The sequence below is a fragment of the Jatropha curcas genome, chromosome 8 (assembly GCF_041381405.1).
Source record: "Jatropha curcas cultivar XTBG-Jc1 chromosome 8, XTBG_Jcur_1.0, whole genome shotgun sequence".
NCBI classification, from domain to species: domain Eukaryota; kingdom Viridiplantae; phylum Streptophyta; class Magnoliopsida; order Malpighiales; family Euphorbiaceae; genus Jatropha; species Jatropha curcas.
This window is the reverse complement of record NC_143158.1, coordinates 7,352,986-7,374,513: the sequence shown is the minus strand read 5'-3', so window position 1 is coordinate 7,374,513 and position 21,528 is coordinate 7,352,986. Positions and strand designations below refer to the sequence as shown.

At 31.5% G+C, this 21,528-nt stretch overlaps 3 protein-coding genes across 6 annotated transcripts; all 3 read left to right on the top strand.

The window, feature by feature from the left end:
• The first annotated feature begins 1,439 nt into the window (after positions 1 to 1,439).
• On the top strand, positions 1,440 to 7,353 carry SC35 (serine/arginine-rich splicing factor-like protein, putative). Of its 4 annotated transcripts, XR_016322124.1 has the most exons (12): positions 1,440 to 1,606; positions 1,697 to 1,775; positions 2,995 to 3,074; positions 3,176 to 3,242; positions 3,416 to 3,487; positions 4,208 to 4,414; positions 4,500 to 4,683; positions 4,762 to 4,867; positions 5,221 to 5,354; positions 5,481 to 5,640; positions 5,739 to 6,879; positions 6,977 to 7,353. XR_016322124.1 is itself a non-coding variant. In XM_012225836.4 (8 exons), exons 1-8 carry the CDS (start codon positions 1,531 to 1,533, stop codon positions 4,765 to 4,767), a joined length of 771 nt encoding a protein of 256 aa, XP_012081226.1. In that variant the 5' UTR covers positions 1,440 to 1,530; the 3' UTR covers positions 4,768 to 5,040. The 4 variants fall into 4 exon arrangements, 1 of the variants encoding a protein (XP_012081226.1); XR_001047234.4 differs by having other exon boundaries at positions 5,739 to 7,353; XR_016322125.1 differs by having other exon boundaries at positions 5,715 to 7,353.
• A 3,842-nt stretch (positions 7,354 to 11,195) lies between these two features.
• Positions 11,196 to 12,878, top strand: LOC110010292 (early nodulin-like protein 14). Its single transcript, XM_020682152.3, has 3 exons — positions 11,196 to 11,710; positions 11,907 to 12,293; positions 12,379 to 12,878. Exons 1-3 carry the CDS (start codon positions 11,533 to 11,535, stop codon positions 12,744 to 12,746), a joined length of 933 nt encoding a protein of 310 aa, XP_020537811.1. The 5' UTR covers positions 11,196 to 11,532; the 3' UTR covers positions 12,747 to 12,878.
• A 3,882-nt stretch (positions 12,879 to 16,760) lies between these two features.
• On the top strand, positions 16,761 to 18,277 carry LOC105641339 (blue copper protein). The gene is made up of 3 exons (XM_020682151.2): positions 16,761 to 17,045; positions 17,155 to 17,706; positions 17,787 to 18,277. Exons 1-3 carry the CDS (start codon positions 16,862 to 16,864, stop codon positions 18,140 to 18,142), a joined length of 1,092 nt encoding a protein of 363 aa, XP_020537810.1. The 5' UTR covers positions 16,761 to 16,861; the 3' UTR covers positions 18,143 to 18,277.
• The last annotated feature ends 3,251 nt before the right edge of the window (positions 18,278 to 21,528 follow it).

The following is a 21,528-nucleotide window of genomic DNA, read 5'->3' as shown; positions in this document are numbered from 1 at the left end:
TAAAATTTGATTGATAAAGACATGAATTATATTTATGTATTTATAGATCCTATTGATCACAGTATTCTTATTTGTATGTATATTGACCTTTAGTAAATTTTACTTAAAAATCAACATACTGGTAAGATTTTAATTTAGTTTGCTTTAAACGGTCCTTTTGTTGGTAAAATTCAATCCATTAAAACGACAAAATTGCTTATAATTATTTTGTAAAATCTTGTAAAATCAATTCACCAGCTTCAGAATTAGTGTTCTCGTCCAAAAGATTTATATTTGATGCTTGAGGAGTGTCAGGAGCTACTTGTTGAGTAGTTTCAGATCTCACCTCAAGTTTGTTTAATTGATCTTTTAGTTTATTTACAAATTCGTTTTTACTAGACTGTGAAATTTGATAAGGTTTAAAGATGTGAGTTTTAATTTTCTCTTTTCCCTTTATATTTTCACTTACAATGGGTTTATCTTCTAATAAATTCTCAATTCTTTTTAACTGTGTATTTAAGCAAATTAGACTAGCATTACTAAAATTATTTTGTTCAATTACTTTTTTATTTGCATCATTTTCTTGAGCAATTTTATATGAAGCACATGTAATCTCATTAGCTTGATATTTTAATTTACTAATGGTTTTAGGAGGAAAATCACTTTTTATTGTTTGTTCATTTACTATCCATTCAGGTCTTTTATCTTGAATAGTTATTGGATTGATACTTTTATTAGATTTATTGTTTTTAATTAATTTATACCAATCAAAGAATTTAATTTCAGTTTGATTACTTAATTTATATTCTAAATATTCATATTTCAATTCTTCAAAAGTATATGTTTTTAATATCTTTTTCATTTTGATTAAATTTTTTGTTTTAGATATTTTTTTTATTAAACTCTTCTCAATAGCATCTTTACTAAGCACATTTAATTCTCTGTGTATATCACTAACATTTTCAGTTATAGCTGAAGCTGTTGGTGATTCGGGTGATGAATTTACCAAATTAGATTGTTGATCTAAGTAATTATCAACAGGATTATAAACTGCCTGTGGAATAGAACTACTATAATCAACCCCTTTCATTTTGAGTGATGGATTTAAATTTGGAATATCCGAAGTAGAATACCTTGGTTTTACTAATGTTTGAATAATTGGTTTAGGCTCAGCTTCTTTATACTTAGCATAAATAACAGAATGTATAGACGAAGTAGGTTTATCATTTTCATATATATAATAACTAAAAATATTAATCACATTGTAGTCTAAATAATTAATTTGACCACACTTAAGGAACTAATAATTATCCCAATTATACTTCATTAATAAACTTGGGGACCAAATTGACAAATGCAAGTAGCGTCTATTATAATGGCACTGACTGCAATAAAATGGGAATATTAAGGGCAATTACGTAACTTTCATATTTGTATAACCAAACAGGATAATTCAAGAAGGTTCTTTTTCAAAGAGCTCTCGCCGAGCAGCGAACCCTAATCCTCTCTCTTTTTTCCCCTCCCTCTCTTTCTCTGTAACGAAACCCAAAAATGTCTCACTTTGGCAGGTCTGGTCCTCCAGATATCACCGACACATACTCTCTTCTCGTTCTCAACATAACCTTTCGTTAGTATCCCTCCGTCGTTCGTTCTGCTCTTCATTTTTTATATTGGTCTTTTTGGTTATGTATTATTTTTTTTTTTTATGGTTTATCAGGTACGACTGCTGATGATCTGTTCCCGCTTTTCGACAAGTATGGGAAGGTTGTTGACATCTTTATCCCCAGAGATCGAAGGTGTTTGAGAACTATTTCTTTCTGTTTACTTATTTTTATTTTGAATGTTTGATTTTTATTTGATTATAGTTGTTGGTTGAAGAAAGTAATTGAAATTCTTAATTGCATTGAATGAAGGTAATGTGTAATGTTGTATGTATTAATGGGTAGGTGTCGATTTGGGTTTCTTAGATAACAAACGCGCAAGAGTAGTTGGTTAAGAAACCTGGTGCAATGTATTTACCATATGGGTTTGCCTTTATAAAGATTACCGGCCTGCGGGGCTGCGCTTATATGTGTTATTTTAAGTTTCTGTATAACTTTGTTTGTTTATTGTGTGAGCTAAATTTCTATCCTTTGCCTTTTATTCTGGCTGATTTAGAATAATAGAGGTTATATTATAAAATATAAATATCCATCAATACAATGCAAATATAAGATTAATCCAATATCAAAAACTCTATATGTAAATATCCAATGAATAAAAGAATTGATAAAGATATTAATGTTACTTCTAGTAACATGAGTGAATTGTAAAGCTCAGAGTTTTCTCCAGTGATGTTACATATCTTTAGAAATTCAAAAATTTTGAAAATTAGAGAACAATCGGTTGAGCGAATTGGAAATTTTAAGAATCTACTTTAATACATAGTTTATTGATGATTGATATTATTCACTGATGATAATTTCTTAAGTCTTTACTTTTGGACTTCATATTTATTCAGTCCTATCAACTTGCTACATCATGTGGCACTTGTGTGTCTTTTGCCATGTGCGTCGTGGATATGTGTTTTGCTTTTGAATGGTTCTGATGGATTTGAGTGTGTGGTGTTTATTTTGTGGATTGGGCTTTGGCATGCTGGCAGGGACTAGTTTTTACATTTGAATATATTATAGAATCCCAGAGTAGTTTTCATTCATGCGTGAATTTGCTAGTTGGTAGACAAAAAGAAGTAACATGAAGGATGTTAAAATTCTTGTGTTTCTTCCTTAGCTATGAAAATAAGAGTACGCTAAATTTGTTAAAATAAGTATCTTTATTCTGATTATTTGAGCCTTTTAAGTGGTGATAATTTCGAAGACATTCTTTTTGAAGTAAAAAGTAGTTAAATTGTCATTCTTGGTGTTATAGTAACTAATTGCCAATGGCATTTTCTGTTTTTCTTTTGGCCCTATTACTAATATCATTACTGATTTTGGTTGGTGATTATGACTGTTTTAATAATTTTTTATTGTGTAGGACTGGTGACTCGCGAGGATTTGCATTTGTGCGGTATAAGTATGCAGATGAGGCACAGAAGGCAGTTGATAGGCTAGATGGTATACCATCTGTTTTTGTTTCTCTCCACCTTTCTATGAGCGTAGGTCCGTATATGCATATTCTGATTCCCTGGTATCTGTCTCCTTTTTTTTTTCCTCAGGAAGAGTTGTTGATGGGCGTGAAATAACAGTTCAATTTGCAAAATATGGTCCCAATGCTGAGAGAATGTAAGCTTCATGTTATTGCTTATAACGTTTCATTATAATTCTGATTTCCATTGTAGAAGCTACTTTCTTTTGCCGTAGAATACTATCTTGTTATCCTGTTTGTCTAACTTAAATGCATGGTGGTGTTTGATTTTAGTCTTCATTTACTGAATTAGTTGTTATTTTTATGCTAGTCATAAAGGAAGGATTATTGAACCTGTTCCAAGGTCTAGAAACAAGTCCCGAAGTCGAAGTCCTCGAAGAAGGTAACTATTCTTCTGTCTTGTTTTTTTCGATTTTCTTTCTAAAGGATGAGGTGGGTTTTGGATTTGTTGGCTTTATGAGTAATATGACAAGACGCCAAGAATTCAGCCTTTGTCTACTGTTTTATTTTTGGCATAATGGCGATTCTAACTTGATCACATGGATCACATACTGTTCTTCAAGTTTTAAAGAATGTTGATGCTGAGTTTGTTTCTGCTCCAAGGAATAATGTTTCTGTTGGCAAGTTGACTTAGAAAATATAGTTCCAAGGCATCAATTGTGCTTGAACAACTGTTACCTTGTGAGATTTTTTGTGCTTTATGCACATGTTTTTGCTATGATGCATGGGACCTCCTAGTCATGGGCGTTTCCACATTTCATAAATGTTTCCCAGTATAAAATACTTTCTTTCCGTGTAAAATTATATTTTAAATGTCTTTACCCATATTGTTCCTTTGTTTCCGTTTCCATGCAACATAGTGTTTTTGTGAGCAAATTTGCTCTCTTTACTTGTGCATGTCTTAAATTTAATTTACTTTTTTTGTTTGCCTTTTCAACTGTTTACTAGGATCTTATCCATTATAGTTCTGCAGTAATTAGATACTGCAGTTAATTTTATTTGGGGTCTGGTTGATGTATTGTGCTAAATTGGAGGCTAGAGTGTGGCTTTTGTTTGTGATAAAGCTTATATCTGTAGTAATGTGCCGGATGTTAATCTTCAGGTACCGAGATGACTATAAAGACAGGGACTATAGGAGGAGAAGTCGCAGCAGAAGCTTGGACAGATATGAGCGGGACAAGGGTCGTGGTAAGGATAGAGACCATCGTCGACGGAGCAGGAGTCGCAGTGCCAGTCCTGATTACTCTAGAGGTCGAGGCAGAGGCCGTTATGATGATGAACGGCGGAGTAGCAGTAGATCGGCTGATAGGTTTGCAAATTTGTATGTTTGATATAAGTGGTTTATTTTTAACTCTTCCATTTATTAATTTTTGCTGTCATCGTCAATATTTTAGTGCGTCCCCTAGACGAAGCCCAAGTCCTCGAAGGAGTTCTTCCCCACGCAAGAATTCTCCTTCAAAGGGTGAAAGCCCTGATAGGCGCAGCCGTGATGGTCGTTCTCCAACTCCACGAAGTGCCTCCCCACGGGGCTGGCCTGCTGCTTCTCGTAGTCCATCCCGTCGAAATTCAGATGTTGATGTGAGTTATTTGACCAATTTTTTATTGCTTATAGCATCCATAGGTTGATTACTTATCTGTTCTGAATTTTTTTTGTAGGAATGAACGAGCAGCTGTAAGGGAAAGATGTGGAGACATGAGACTGTTGCAATTATTATAGCCATGTTACTAATCTTGAGGACTTACGAGCATCATAAGTGTTCTGGTTAGAGTTTTATGTGCTAGCTTTGTTGGGGTTGGATTTATTTTGGTGCCTAAATACTTACATGTTGAACCTTATGCATCCCACACTTGACTGGGTCAGTTTGGTATGTATGGAGCTTTTAGTTTGTAGGTTTCCTGTTCTACTAGCCGTAAAAGATTTTGAGTTGTCGGTTATGTGATGTGTTCTCTTTCTCTCTCTCTCTCTCTCTCTTTCTCTTATACCCTTTATTTTTTCTTGTTTGGATTTTAATTTTGAAATTTGAGGTCCTTTCTTCGAACTGTATGCTTAGTTTTGTTATGTGTTCATTTCATTGGAGTCTTGATGTACAATAATTAATTTATTGGGTTTTATAGTTTGTTCCGGAAAGATTCCTATGGGGGCAGATGTCCAGAGTGTTGATGTTGTGGCTATTGTGGCTGTTGATGCTGTTTGTAAAATGTAGATGGATGATCGTGGTTGTTGATTACTCAAAATTATCTGATGATTGGTAAGATGTGAAGTTAGTCTTTGGATTTTAAAACACTTCCATGTCATTCAGGCATCTGATGTTGACCTGATTTTTTTTCTGGTATTTGTTTTACTTTGGAAATATGGTCTTGAATTGGGGTTGTAGTTGCTGTGATGGTTTAAAAGTTGCACACAAGATGAACGTGTTTTACCTATAGCTGATGCAGCACATGAAGTGGACCTGTTACTCAGCAGTTCTCTTGCTGATACTAAATATCAAACATAATATGCTGCTCTGAATTTCACAGCTGAAGTAACTGGTCATGGTAACATGTTTCTGTTTGATTATTTGTTTGGGGAATTCATTAGAATATACCATTTTTAACCCCAACTTGTGAAGTTTGACTGATGTTGCTTAATGTAGTGAGTAGCATACGAGTCCGTGATTGTAGCTGTGAAGTGGTAGCTGATACCTGTTCTTTTGTGTGATATTCTTGGGTTCGTGAGTAACTTGTGCAAGTACTAATGAATAACCACCTGTAGCGGGCTGTTGCTGCCCTTCTTGATGGGACCGGGTCGTTATTGATACTATCCATTTTGATGTTGACGATGGCTGCCTAGCTGTGTTGCTGGCTTGGGGTCAATTCCAAAGATGCTTTGACTTGTAAGATTGCCTCTTGCCATGTGCGGTTAACATGATTTCAGTTTTGCTGCATAAGTTGTCCTTAAGTTTTTGCCTTACAAGTTCTTTATCATGTCTGTATGAAACATTTGTGCTTCACTTACCTTTGATTTACTTCAGCATAAACTTGTTTCTACTGCATGCTTTATGTTGCTAATTCTGTGCTTTCTGAGTGGCACTTGAATGATAAGATGCAAAATGCCTTTTGAATTATCATTTTGTGCATTGAACTAAGCAAAAGAATTTTGGGAAAGTATTGATTGCATGATGATTAATGGTTGGTGTTGTCTATGTGTTCTTTGGAGTTCTGATGTCCAGTTTTGTCATTTCAATTTGCCATTTTAAGAAAATTTGTGCGTTTTGAGTGTATACCTTTTGTTCTCGTTCTCACATCTTGTGAAAGCTGCTATCCTAGTTTTCCTTTTCTAATAAATAATAAGTTGTGGGGTGTTGGAAGGTGATTGAGAAAATATCAGTCAACTGACAATTATTGGCAATGCCACAGCTTTTGTATAGAAAAGTTTGTCACCTGCAGAAGGAAGGATTGCATTAGTGTATGCCTTTCATCGTTGGTGTGTTGCATTTTGACATCATATTTTTTTGGAATATTGAAACAATGTCAAAATAACATTTGGACATTATATAATATCAAAGTGTAATGACATGAAGTGTATGGCTGATTTTCCTTGGCAGTTGGGAAATTTATAAGCTTATCATTTATAAGAAACTCATTTCATTTTTGTCGTGTTTTAATATGCATAAGATGTTCAACCTACATTGGATTTTTCTTTTAATTTTATTTTGGAGAGAGTAAGAAGGTGAAAGAAGAAACGAGAGAGCACCCAGTGAGGGCTGGGGGTTCTTAATTCTACCTGTTTTGACTGTAAGTTAGGTTTATATTAAATCATCTTTCATTGTTTTTAATGAACATGTTCAAAATAGTGATTTCTTTTTCTTTCCTTTCCTTCCTTTTCTAGCAGCAGTTACAAGAGCAAAATAACCAACAAATAAGAGCATGCATCAATTAAAAGTAAAAAATGCTGGAATAGAATTGTGTACTCTCATAGCTCTAAATCAATTTGAAAGTCTGAATTTGTTATTCTTTTGGATTCAAAAGTTTCTTCTTTCACTTGCTGAAATTTTGAATATAAGTGAAGCAGGTCAATGCTTATTAAGGTTTTCCAACTGGTGGAAATAGTAAGAGAACCATTTGGAAGTATCTTTGATTTTCTGTCCAAAAGTTCACTTTTGTGTTTATTTTTTATTATTTTTTAAGTAATGTACGATACGGTTTGGTGATGTTGTACTGCATTGGTGCCACACTATGTAATAAATTATATATTTTTTATTGTTGGAACATTTTTTACAAATTAAATAAAAAATAAAAGAAAAAAAATAATTATCAAACAAAGTAATATAACTAATATGGTTGATTTGAATGTTCAAAAAGTTCGAAGTGGGAAAATTTAATTAACTTCAATTGAAAGTCAGGTATTAAACGGGTAATGGATAGGTAGTTTGTCCTTTTAATCAACAATAAAATAGTACTGTTAAGAAATATAAGAAATAGACACTTTACTGTGCATAACTGTTAAGATAAATAACTGTGCATGTTAAAATTTCGACTAGACACTTTACTGGATTGTTTCATGAATTGTGATGTTGAGAAATGTGAATTATATATCAATCATCCCTACCTATAGTGCCATACCATGGTGATCCTATGGACGAAGTAAGACCATTGGAAATGAGAATAGCATATTGAATGGCATTTGGACTAAGAATGTGAGAGGAGATCCGGCGTAATGCTCTCTGCTGTATGCGGGCCTAGGCCCTAGTGAGCTAGGATGCGGGCATTATGTTCTATTAAGAAGGACTGGGGCATTATGTTCTATTAAGAGGGACTGATGTCTCTATAGAGAAGGAGCTTTATGGACACTATAGGACTAAGGGCCTATAGTGCGCGTCTCTCTTGAAGTGGGGGTTTCGGTATAAGCAGGACTATGTTGTTCGGGATGCCTGAAGGCATTGAGCCCATATACGGTTGTGCGAGATACTTAGATATGCATTGCACGATGAGTCCTACATTCGGAAAGAATGCAAAGACCCTTCGAATATGCATGGCTAGCTTAGGTTATGAGTTAATTCTAGGCGCCACATGCGTGCCAGGCTCCGAGATTCTGGCACCATGACATTTGGGTATAATGATCTTCAAGATATATACTCAATATGGTACTATGGTACTTCAGGACATTTTGATTATTGCATAAAGATATACTACTTTATAACCAATGAGTTTTTCATTATTTTTGGAGGTCAAAATTAGTTCTTTATTTTATTAAATGATTTCATAACTATCGGTTTCATTAATGGATGACATTTATCCATATAAATTCGTTTCAATCCTTTGGATTATATGTATTGACATGATATTTGTTTAGCCATATTTTGAAGGCAATTATACCACTAGATTTTCTTAATCCGTATAGAAATCTTTAATATATTTTTATGTTTTAATTCTTCAAGGACTATCTTTATTAAGTAATCCATATAGAGCTCTATATAATTTCTTGAGAATTTAAATTTTGTATTTCAAGTAATATGATTATGTCTATATGTCCCAATAAGACTTATATTCAAGATTTTCACTATTCTTTACAATATTAAGTGTTGTAGCATTTGTAAAAATACAGTTAATATTTATTTTCCATTGATTCCATCTTTTCTTTGATATTTATTCCATCTCATTATTTTCCTAGAAACGCATCTGAGTTATTTCTGAAAATTATTTATCAGTCATGTCTAAAATCTCTTTTGGAGAATATAACATATTTACTTCTTTTCATTTTCAATGATTGTCCTTGGACCTGATCAATCTACCATACTTTAGGCGTGCAATAGATTTATTAACATATGCAGTTTAGTTTTATCTCTCAAGGTCTTCGATTCTAGTAGAAGTTTAGCAAGCAAGTGATTTACAATAGTTTGCAAAATAACTATCTTTTAAAGTTCTAGTTCATACATTCCTATAAGGGGATCAAAATTTGATAGTAATAGTTATATTTTAAGTAATTAGCATTTTTAGCTGCTTATTCTTTTTTCTGTAATGTTGGGATTCATAACAATTAATAAATTTGGCGATAGACAATTCTCTTTATTTAAAATTTTAGGTGTTGAAATGAAACTTCATACCCTACATATCTATAACTTCCTTTCAAGATCCATAATCAAAAAGAGGAAAAATTTATAAATTAACAAAAAGAGTAAAATTAACTTAAAATCAACAATCGATATGTTATAATATTTTTTGTTTTCAATAATACTACTACAGGAACATATTCAAAAGTACAAAATATTATTCACATTTTATGAATAAAATAAGTGGATATTGAATTGTTAAATATCTAGTGGAAGAAAATTATTGCTTTAATGCAATTTTGATTGATTCCTTGATTTTTTTTTTCTTATTGTATCTTCAGGACACATGATATCCACGTACAAAGATTTGACATGTTTTATAGGATTTGACATGATAAAACAAAAATAGCATATTAATTTGATTTTAGAATTATATTTTGAATAACCACCAATCAAATATAAAATTTAATATGGAACTTATATTTATAATTCAAATATAAATATATATGAGGCAAAATTATATATAGAATTACTTTTCAAGCGTAAGCAACCTTATATATATAACTGTTAACTTTGGTTGTCATAAACTATGAGTTATCCTCTCTTTATCCGATTTCATTGAGAAAGTATCATAGAAGTTGATCAAGAAAGCAATACCACAAAATCAAAGAAGTATTGGAATAAATTCATCTAATTTAACTAGAGTTTCGTGCTGATAACATATTATAAAAATATAGAAATATAACTAATATAAAGAATTTAGAAAAAATAGAGAGAAATTAATTTCTTGTATTAGCATCTTAGCTATCTAATCCAAAGAATTAAGAAACTATTTATAGGATATAAAATATGATCCAAAAGATATAACTCTTCATTTTAAAAGATATAACTTTACAAACTAAATGATATAATCATTCATCTTAAAGGAAATTACCCTTTATTCAAAAGAATATAACTTTTGAAGAGATAAATAATTTCTTTGATAAATTTAATGGATACCCATTATATTATATGGTTTTACAACACTCGTCGATATTTTTATTTCTTTTTTTAAAATTCTAAGAAACTAAATTTACATTTGAACATTTCTCGTCTACCCATAATTATAATAATAATTTTTAATTAGATTAACTGCATATAAAAAAACCTCTCATTTGAGTTCCTTATGAACAAAAAAAACAAAGAATACTGTGCTTTTTTAAAAAAAATTTTCGCCCCTCTCAATACTTAATTATAATGAAGCGCCCGTGATGGAAGCTAGCCTACTCAATAAGCAAAGAACGATTCTATAGTTCTAGTCTCTTCTAGATTTCAATTTCATTGACTATATATATATATATATATATATATGTATACACACGCAACTGGTGCATGAAGAAGATGTATACCTGTTCTTCATAATCTTCAAGAATTTGGATTTTTAATTTATATTAAGCTTCATTGAATGTTGAAGATGATTTAGCACTGAAATATAATAATAAGCATATATAAGGTGATACGCAAGACCTACCAGAAGGTACTAGAAGCTCAGTACATTGATGCAGTCATATACCAATCGATATAACAGCTAATTGTCATTTACCAAAACGATGGTAATTTGATATTAGTTTGCCTTTATTTTTTCGATAAAAAAATATAATTACTCTGGATGTATTAAATATGTCCATTCAATCTGCTTAATGTTTAAACTATTTATATATCAAGTCAAGGTAAATCCAACTCATATTTTAAAATTTTAAAATACAAAAAAATGGGAAAAAAAATAATATTTCATTTGCAAAATTATTTAATTTTTCACTTGGCTAAAGCCTTATTTTCAATATATGGCAATATCACATCGCATTTCAAGAACGTATGAAAATAGTGCAGTAGTATAACAGTTACAGCGCAATTAGGGTCACACATAAAAAAATAAATAAAATATCTCGAAGAGAAAGAAATTCTGACTACCTAACCCAAAATTTAAAAAAAAATATTAAAAATAAATTTGAAGTGCAAAAATATGTAAAAAACGTGGCAATTCAGAATTGACAATTGTGCATTTGTGCTTTGATTTTTAATCCCTGTAAATTAAGCAGAATTGAAGACATTCACCAAGCCAATGTAATAACATATCTTGTGTTCCAAGTTATATATTTTTTTCAATTTCTATCTTCATCATCCAAATTTATTTAATTTAATGTTAATTGACCTTCACCATTGCTTCTAGATTTTAATGATACTAGCCAATGAATTCAAGACAAAGATGGGCACAAAGTCTATAGAAATGGGAGAAATAATCATGTTTAATTAGTGAGGACTAGTCAAATAATCTCAAATCGTTACAAGTAAATCTCTCTATAAAAATGGCCAAATAGACAAACATAGAAGTAAAAAAAATTCCACCTTTCAAACAAAAATGTCAAGAATAGGCATTAGTGTTCTAGCCATTTTAGCCATTGCTTCACTTCTACACACTACCACAGCAAAAACAATTGTCGTTGGGGATGGGTTAGGATGGGTAGTGCCTCCTGGTGGTAATCTTGCTTATGCTGCTTGGGCTGCCATTAGCACCTTCACTGTTGGTGATGTTCTCTGTATGTATATACTCTTCTTCTTGACCTGCAAAAATAATGTTAAAATGCATTTTTTTTTTTTTTTTTGTTACATGAAAAATTTTTTAGAAGTGCAATGTTAGACCTTGAATACTTGAAATTTAGAAATTACTTGGGTATTTGAGCATTTGGTAATAGGCACTTGAAATTTTGATTCTTTTTCTTTTTCCTTTTTCAGTGTTCAATTTCACAACAGGATCACAAGATGTAGCCAGAGTGACAAAGGAAGCATATCTAACCTGCAACTCAACAAACCCTATCTCTCTCAAAACAACTGGTCCAGCAAATTTTACATTAGACACTACTGGTGAATACTTTTTTATAAGTACAATAGAAAAACACTGCCCACTAGGCCAAAGGCTAGCCATTTCCGTAACCCCCCCTGGATCAAATCTTGCACCTCATTATCCTCATCATCCACCCACAGCACCTTCACCACTTTCACCTAGAGCCCCAGTTACCTATACTGTCGGAGATGGCTTGGGGTGGCTTGTTCCTCCTGGTGGTCCACTGGCTTACTTGGCTTGGGCCTATAACAAGACTTTCCTGGTTGAAGACACTCTAGGTAAACTCAGTTTCTTTGGGATTGAAAATTACTTGATCAAATTGAAGTTTAAACTCTTGATATAGTTCAATTAATTGTGTTGCAGTTTTCAACTTCGTGAATGGACTTGAAGATGTAGCCTTAGTAAGCAAAGAAGCCTATGAGACTTGCAACACAAATGGCACCATCCAAGTTTGGTCTGCAAGCCCTGCAAGGATCTTGCTCAATACAAGTGGTGATTATTTCTTTACTTCCACTTATCCAAACCGCTGTGCCTTGGGTCAAAAACTAGCCATTAAGGTACTTACCAGCCGCGGCATTTTGCCTCCTAGCATAGCCCATCCGCCATCAAGTAGCAGCACAAGTAATCCTGTCACTGTGTCTCCCTCTCCTGGCCCAGTTAGCTCAGCCCCTTCTAAAGCTACTGCTGGATTTTTCATTTCCCTTTTGTCTATTGCCATGGTTTTGTTTTAGAACATGTACTATACGTACACTATAGCTTATTTATATTCCATTGGTATTTTTGTTTGGTTGACCATGTCTATTGGTCTATGATTATATGTCTTCCATTATTGTATGAGATGTTATTGATGATTCTTTTTGTGAGATCCTCTGTTTGGTATTATTTTCAGTCTTATAATCTTTCACTCAACCATGGGAATGAGCTTAATTTTATCAGCTCCAATGAGTTTGGATTGGACCATTATTTTTCTTTTTACGTTTAGGTTAAGAAAAACTTATTTTCTTGAAGTCAATTTCACAAACGCCTTGTGGGCAATAACCTTGCTACTAGCAAAACCGCACTGTCGACACTTCTGCAATTCAATAAAAAACCAACAAGAGATTGAAATGCAGAAAAAGGATTGAAGGTGTTGGTTACAGTCTCCAGACGCAACTTGCCCGCGATTTCATCGGCAATGAATCACCACGTTTCTCCCACAATAACTTCACCTCCAAAAGAAAATCCCGATGGCTCTATTAATCCATAATACAGACTATAAATCAGATATGACTGGTTCGTTATGAGCTAGCTTTTTGCCTCCATTAGTGAAACCATCCTTCTTCAAATTATTAATGTTGACACTCCATATAACTTGGATCAAACTCCATACTTTTCAATGTCCCATTTCAGAGAAGGCCTTGGTGCTGATTACCAACTCTTTACAGAATCCATTGAGGCTCGTAATAGCCCTATTACATTTGATGATCTTCCCTATACTGCCACTAAATGAAGAAACATCAGCTTCACATAGACAAGCTGTCCTTGGAGCACTCTATTCCGCCAACAGATCATTTGGCTAATGCAAGTTCTGCTTCCGGTGGATACATGAACATGGTCGCGGTGGATTAATTTGCATAATGGCTAAAAGGCTCCCAAATTTTATGGAAAGGAAACTGAAAAAAAAAAAAAAAAAAAAAAAAAATCTAACAGTAGCCTCAACTTTTAACTTTATTTCTGAAATTATATCTATTTTCGGTAATTTTCAATATTAAATATATCTTTATTAAGTGTTAATTTTTTTGACACAAATTGTTAAAATTATAATTTTCATATTTTTATTAATCCAATAAATGCTAATAATTATAATTTTATAAATTAAAATATATAGCAGATATAATTTTTTAAATTAAAAATTTTAATAAGTTAACATAAAAGTTAAGAGTTGCATTAAATTTTTTTATAAAATTTAAATGTGGAATTTACTTATTTGTCGTAATGTAAAAATTGAAAAGTGAAATGCTGACTAATTATTCATATAACATATAAATTAATAAAACATTATACATATAAAAAGAGACTTGTTATTTTTCTATTCCCACCATAAATGGAAGCTTCCCATTTTCAACATGAAATAATTATTTATATGTTAATTATAATGCGTACAGATATATATATATATATATATATATATATATATATATATATATATATATATATATATTAAATTCTGAATGTGCTTCTTCTTTTTTTTATTTTTAATTACTTTTATAAATAGGTGCTTGGCCTTTTTGATAGCTTATGCACATGGTGTGAAATTGTGAACATTTCCACGAACCAAACCACACCTCATCAAACAAATTATAAATAATAATTATATAATTAAGCAAGTTGACCAAAAACTAGAAAAGAAAGGTTGATCTCCCCTTAATATTCCTTTTAGATGGTGAAACATTAAATATTAAAACTTCAATTATGGTTAATAGAAAATTATGGTTAGGTGATTGCATTGACACAAGTCAATCCTCTACTTTGTAATTTTTAAATTTACATTTTTTTTTTTTTTTTTTGAAATCCAACCTATTTAACCAATGAATTGGTCAACTAACAAGTTTATGGATTGAATTAATCAATTTGATCCATCTAAATTTAGGGAAAAATAATAAAAAAAAAGTTTATAAATAATAATATAAAGAATGTAAAAATAATAATTTAAATTTTAAACTGAGTAGAATAAAAAATGACAGAGCTAAAATTGAAGGCCAAGAGCGAGAAAAATTAGACGGGATAAAATTAAGAAAATACACTAATTCATGGGTAAATTAAAAAAAAAAAAAAAAAAAGGTTAGAGGGCGGTGGCCCTCGTCCCCAATCCCCTCCTTCAGCATCTAAGTTGAACTAATTAGTTTAATCAATCTAATTGATTAATCTTATTTAGTATAATTGAATACATATTTAACCAAAATACCAAAAGAAGGACGTTTATGTCCTAATCAAAATTCATCTAATTCATGAACTAAACTCCATCAAACCCATTATTGGTAAAGTAGAATACCAAAACAAACACTTGTGGAGTAGCTTAGAATTAGTTTGGTTTAGGCTTCCAAACCCACATTAGCACCATTAACGATTATAACACATTTAAAAATTTTGAATGAATCAATTATTATCCGACAAATAAAAAAAAAAAAAAGTACATTATTGTATATTATTCCATGAACCCAAGTAGAGAAGCCTTTGTTAATGCTTGCAACTACCGTTATGTAAGGAGAAAGAAAGAAAGGTCAATGCCAACTAGAAGGGATGCCAAGCCAACTATACATTGTGGACTTTTTGAGTGTCAAACTATGATTATGGTCCACAAAAGCACAAATTAAGAATGTTTTATATAAGTAAGTCCTATTTTTATAGTATTAAGTAATATAATATTTGAACTAACTTTAAAAGTTAAAAGTAGCGTTTTATAAAAAATTAATCTATGTAACATTTAACTTTTAACGTTTTATAAAAAATTACTCAAACAGCAAACAGCTGAACACTACTAAAATAATTAATAACTATCAAAATAACTAATTTTATCTAACAGACTCTTAGTCTTTACATTTATTATACATGTTATTGATTTGTATTTGATTTCTTGTTTGTTATTAAACTTAATTAATAAATAATTAACCGCTTCCTTCCTTAACAATCCCTCTTAAGCAAATATTGACTCTAAATTTCTTAAAATGATAATAAATGTACGAGGCATACGAATTTTGACTATATACAAATTTCTTATAGTTCATATTCTTCTAGACTAAATTGTTTTTCTTTTTTAGAAGGTATATTGAAAAAATTTTATACAATAAAAATGAAGTTATGATCCTAGTTGTTTATATGTTTAATTTTTCCTATTCTCTACCCACTTATTTCATTGAAGATATAATTTAACCAAGAAAAAAAAAAAAAGAAAAAGCAAGTTAAAGACATTGAGGCATGCCTAATTAATTTTTTTCCAATTCATTAACTAAATTCCATCAAAGCCCATCATTGATAAATATAGTACTATGATGAATTGAAGATTAATTCATCAATTTTAATAATGTCATAAAAAATAATAAATATTCTTTTTTGTTTGATCTACATTTTTTTTTCTTCTAATTTGGATCCTTGACACTAATAAGTGATTGGATCAGCAAAAATGAATTATATTTTTAAGCGAATTTTATTTATAAAATAAAAAAGACTTTATTTAAAGTATCACAGTGTGAAAAGAAAAAAAATTCCTAACATATAGATCATGTAAAGTAGCTCAAAATTAGTTTGGTTTAGGCTTCCAAACTCTCATATAAGAGGTCATATATAAATTTGCTTTTTAGAAAAAAAATATGTATATATATTCTATGTTCACATGCTTCTCTTTACACCTTTACGGCATGAACCTTCTCTAGCAGCGATTCTTCCAAGATGGTCCATGCCATCGCACTTTAATATTTAATATTTCTTTTTATTGGTTTTGTTTACTCTTAATTACAATTTGCAAATAAAAATCATTGACTAGTCAACGCCTAAAGTCATTAAGTTTGGTGAGTTCTTAGTCCTCACGCGGCAAATTATCAAAAATTTCTGGAAGTCCCATTTCGCGGCCGCCCTTGAAAATAATATTTAGACCAGGCTTAATCAAATTCTATAAATCAAACACGTGTCCTCCATCCAACGGCTTAAAATACTTCATTTGTTGAATGTACTGTTGACCCTTTTCTATAAATTGGAAAGCAAAGGGCACAAACCCAAAGTCATTTCCTACAGAGTGAAAACAGAGCGACTTACATTTCATAACAGAACAAAAACAGAGCAGGGGCGACCTGACCATTAGGAACACATTTCAATGGCAAGAAGATTGAACATGGCATTTCTTGCATTAATTTCTATAGCTGCTTTAATTCATAGCTCCGCTGCACAAACAACTCATGTGGTGGGTGGTTCTCTAGGGTGGGTAATTCCTCCTGGTGGAGCTTCAGCTTACTCTTCCTGGGCTGCGAACCAAACCTTCGCTGTTGGTGACATTCTTGGTAAGAACATCAGTACTTAGTAATACTTTCTTGTAAAGTTATGATATTTAAAAACGAATCACAGCGACAAAATTCTGAATTTTTATTTCTTTTTTTTTAATTTTTGTAGTGTTCAATTTCTTGAACAACCAACATGATGTTGTTAAAGTAACAAAGGCGGATTATGATGCTTGCTCAACCAGTAATCCTATTTCGTCGGTATCAACCAGTCCTGCAAGAATCACCATCAATGAAACAGGAGGGCATTATTTCTTCTGTAATTTTAACGGTCATTGCAGTGCTGGTCAAAAGTTGATGATCAATGTTAGTGCTGCAACTACTACTGCTCCAACTCCTCAACCTTCTTCTTCTCCGGCACCTCAGCCTAGCTCTACCTCTACACCAGTTTCTGCCCCATCACCATCACCAGTTTCTAGACAAACATCATCACCATCACCATCACCATCACCAGTTTCTACACAAACCTCATCACCATCACCATCACCATCACCAGTTTCTACGCCACCATCACCGTCACCAGTTTCTAACCCATCACCGGCACCGTCCTCGGTTGAGACTTTCACGGTTGGAGACACCCAAGGCTGGGCTGTGGTTGCTAACGCTGCTACATTTTACCAAAGCTGGGCTTCTAATAAGACATTCAACGCCGGAGACGTTTTAGGTAAGAACTAATCCTATTTTTATATATTTATTTATTTATTTGTTTTATTTCATTGTATTTATTTGTATATTCTTTTGCAGTGTTTAACTACCCAAATGGAGCTCACGATGTAGCAGAGGTTACAAAGGAAAATTATGATTCATGCAATACTGCAAATCCAATCTCTCTTTCCAGCACTCCGCCAACAAGAATCACCCTCACCGCCGGAGAACATTTCTATATCTGTACCGTTCCCAGCCACTGCACAGCTGGACAAAAGCTAGCAGTTAATGTTAGTGCTAGCAGCACTGCCCCTCCTTCACCTGGCACCTCCACCACTTCTCCTTCTCCATCAGGTTCTACTGCCCCTCCTCCACCGAACAGTTCTGCTAGATCCCTCAGCGTTGCCGGTCTCTCTGCTACCTTCTTCTCTATCATTGTAGCATTTTTGTATTAGTTTTGATGGAGAATTTTGATTAATTCTTGTATTAGTGTGAGAGTAATTCATTTTTATGTGGTTATATTTTTCATACACGGAAGATTGAGTTCTTATTTTTTCATTTAATAAAGCTGTTTTTCACATTTCAGCTTAGTCATTTGGTACCACTGTATGCAAATAATATACACTTGTTTTTTTTTATGCGCACTTTGGCAATTCTTAATGCAATGGAAATAATTTTATATAATTAATTAATAATTTCAGATCTATTAATAAAAAATTATATTTACGATTGAGAGGTTCAGCATTCCAATTACCAATAGAAACAAAATTTAAAATTTTGACCTCTTATATCAATTAACATAGAAATACAATATTAAATAAATGAATCAGTATTTATTTATTCTTTTTATTTATCAAGCCATTCATTCCAATAGTCGTTTAATTATACTTAATTACATTAATACAACCTTTATTTTTTAATTTAATTATATTTAATTTTTATTATACCACTTAATTCTTCTGTTAAATTTACTGTTAATGTGTTTAAGTATTTAAGTATGACTTTGAGATTAAATAGCATAATAGTGATCAAATTGAGAGGTGGGATTAAAGTAGTAATTCACTCTTTTTTTTCTTATTCATTGAGAGCTCCAATAGATCGAGAGTCATTTATTTGGCTCATTAAATTGTTAAAAATTCTTATCGTAATTTATTTTTTACGCTTTATTAGATGAATAATAACATTTCATTAGCAATTAAAAAACATAATTTAAAAAAATAAATTGTGCAATAGTGACAAAATTGAAGGATTATATTACTGAATTAATGAGACATTAAATACTATTCACTCATTTTAAAATTGCATAATGAGTCACCATTGGTGATATGAATTTGTCAAAACTGTATACCTATATGACTATATCGCTATCAGCAAATTGTCTGATTTTCAATGGCTGGATTACACGAATTCAATATTTTAGATAGATACGGCGACAGACAAATCCAATTAGAAAATTAAATTAAATTAAATTTTATCTTCTTCAATGTTCAGATCTTTCTTGAATTAGTTTATTATGTTCCTTATAGTTAAATTGGTTGGCGGATTAATTAATAGGTAATAGCTAACACGTGTCAAGATTTTATGAAGTCACCTATGATGGCTTAATTAGGTCACCAAAAATATAGGTTTGCATTTTTGTTAGGTGATATCACTCTACTTGATTTTTTTTTTTTCTATTTTAACGATTGGGGATTAGTGTTTAGTGTTTTTTTTATGAGAAAGTTAATTTGATTTAATTTATATATATAGTCGAGGAAAAACTTAATATATCTGAGCACTAATCCTAATTAACAGATTCCCTCTTACACCCAAACTTACCCTGAAAATATTAAGTAAAAAAAACCTAATCAAGACCTCTTCAATGAAAAGATACAATAAACCATATAAACGAGTCATACATTCCAAACAAAATTCTATATAAAATTACACCAATATTGTACTAGACTAAACTAAACCTAAATAATTTACATCTATAGCAAAGTTAAAATTGAAATACAAGCATTTCTTGAGATGAGAAATGGTAGTCAGCCAGCATAAAATTTTGAAAAAATTTGTAAAGAAACCCGTTGAAAGCCCTAACAAGTATCATTAAATCCAAGCCAAGAATTGATTTGCTATCTCAACCCCCTCTTTACCGAACAATCTGCAAACTGATTGCATGCTCTATTAATGTGTCTAAACTCCATTTGATTCATTTGCAACATTACGGAATCAAATTTGTTGAATCTTTCCACCAACGCGAAAGAGTCAATGGTTCACGGCATAACAACTCATTCATCAAATTTCTCCAAATTTCTACAAATGCATGTCATAGGAGTAGTTATACCTTAATGCCGACAATTCCATCAAATGGAAACTTATATCATCCAATTATTTTATTAAAATAACAAATAATGATAAAATTTAAACAAATGTGATTTAATTAATCTATTCACTTTTTTTTAAAAATACGAGGAGTGAAATCTATTATCGGATTAATATTCTTTTCATCGTAAGAATTTTTATAAATTTAAAGGAAAAATATAATTCAGTCCCTGTATTTTTTTAGTTCATCTAAAATTATCTTATATTCACTTTTATCACACAAGAGAGTCATTCAGTCCAATTTATTCAGATTTGCCCGTTAAATCGATATAAATTTACCATAATAAGTCAATGGATAGCTAAAATATTGTTCATCATCTTCTTTGTTCAACGCTCCAACTCCAATTTCACTACCATAACCACCAAGCTTTCACCTTCAAGCCCACATCTTCTCTCTCGCCACCTTCTTTCTTTCTAGTTCACAAGCAGCGGCACTATTCCTTTTTAAGTTTCTCCTCTTTTTTCAATTTAATTTCTCAATATTTTCACACAACAAGTACATTGCTAGAGAGAAAAGTACCATTTGTATAGAGAAAGAAAGTACAAATTCACATAATACCCAATACAACAATACAACATTCGAATTATACGCAATACAACAAAATCACGATGTGGCTTCACAAATTCACTGAATTTGTATAGAGAGAGGACATTGAGAAGGTATATATAGTTATTTATTGGTTGGATCATTAGATGAATAAGATTGAGAAGAAGATTGCAAGATGGAAAAAAAAAAAAAAAAAAAAAAGGATCATATGAGAAGAAATTGCACATAAATAGAAAAGGAGATTTTTGTCCTTTCACTTGATGCATGAGGGTTTGATGGGAATGTATTATCTAACCTTTGACTAAGCATTTTCGCATTGATCAAAAGGGTTTTTTTTTTTTTTTTTTTTTTTTTTTTTTTGGCATAAAATTGAACAAAAAGACTGCTTTGTTTGATGGAAGTGAATCATAGAGTAATTTTAGACTAACTAAAAATATATATGGACGGAGTAGTTATATTCCCTAAAATATAGGGACTGTATTGTATTTTTCCTAAACTTCACAAGTGTTCAATTTAAATGACAAATTTTTATTATATAATCATAATGTTATTCCGTCCCATTCCATTTTCAAACAGTGATGTAATGAGACACTCATTTGTTGATAATTATTATGAAAATTAAATTTTATTGCTTTTTATAAAATTTTTTTGTTTGAAACATAAATTTAAATACTATTAGGTATTAGGGAAACAAAGCGTGGGTGAACAAAAAAAAAAAAAAAAAAAAAAAATTGCCAATAGAGAGAAAAGAAAAGTTGTCGCTTCTTTTTTTTTAACCAAAAAAAGTTGCTGCTTTAAGGAGAAAAACGCCATGAAAGATTGACAAGTGTATCACTGTGAGCTGAAAAACTTTGACCCGCCTCTCGGATAAAAAGCTTAAGCCGTAACAAGGTACTACACACCTTTGATTTGGTATATTCCATGCCAAAT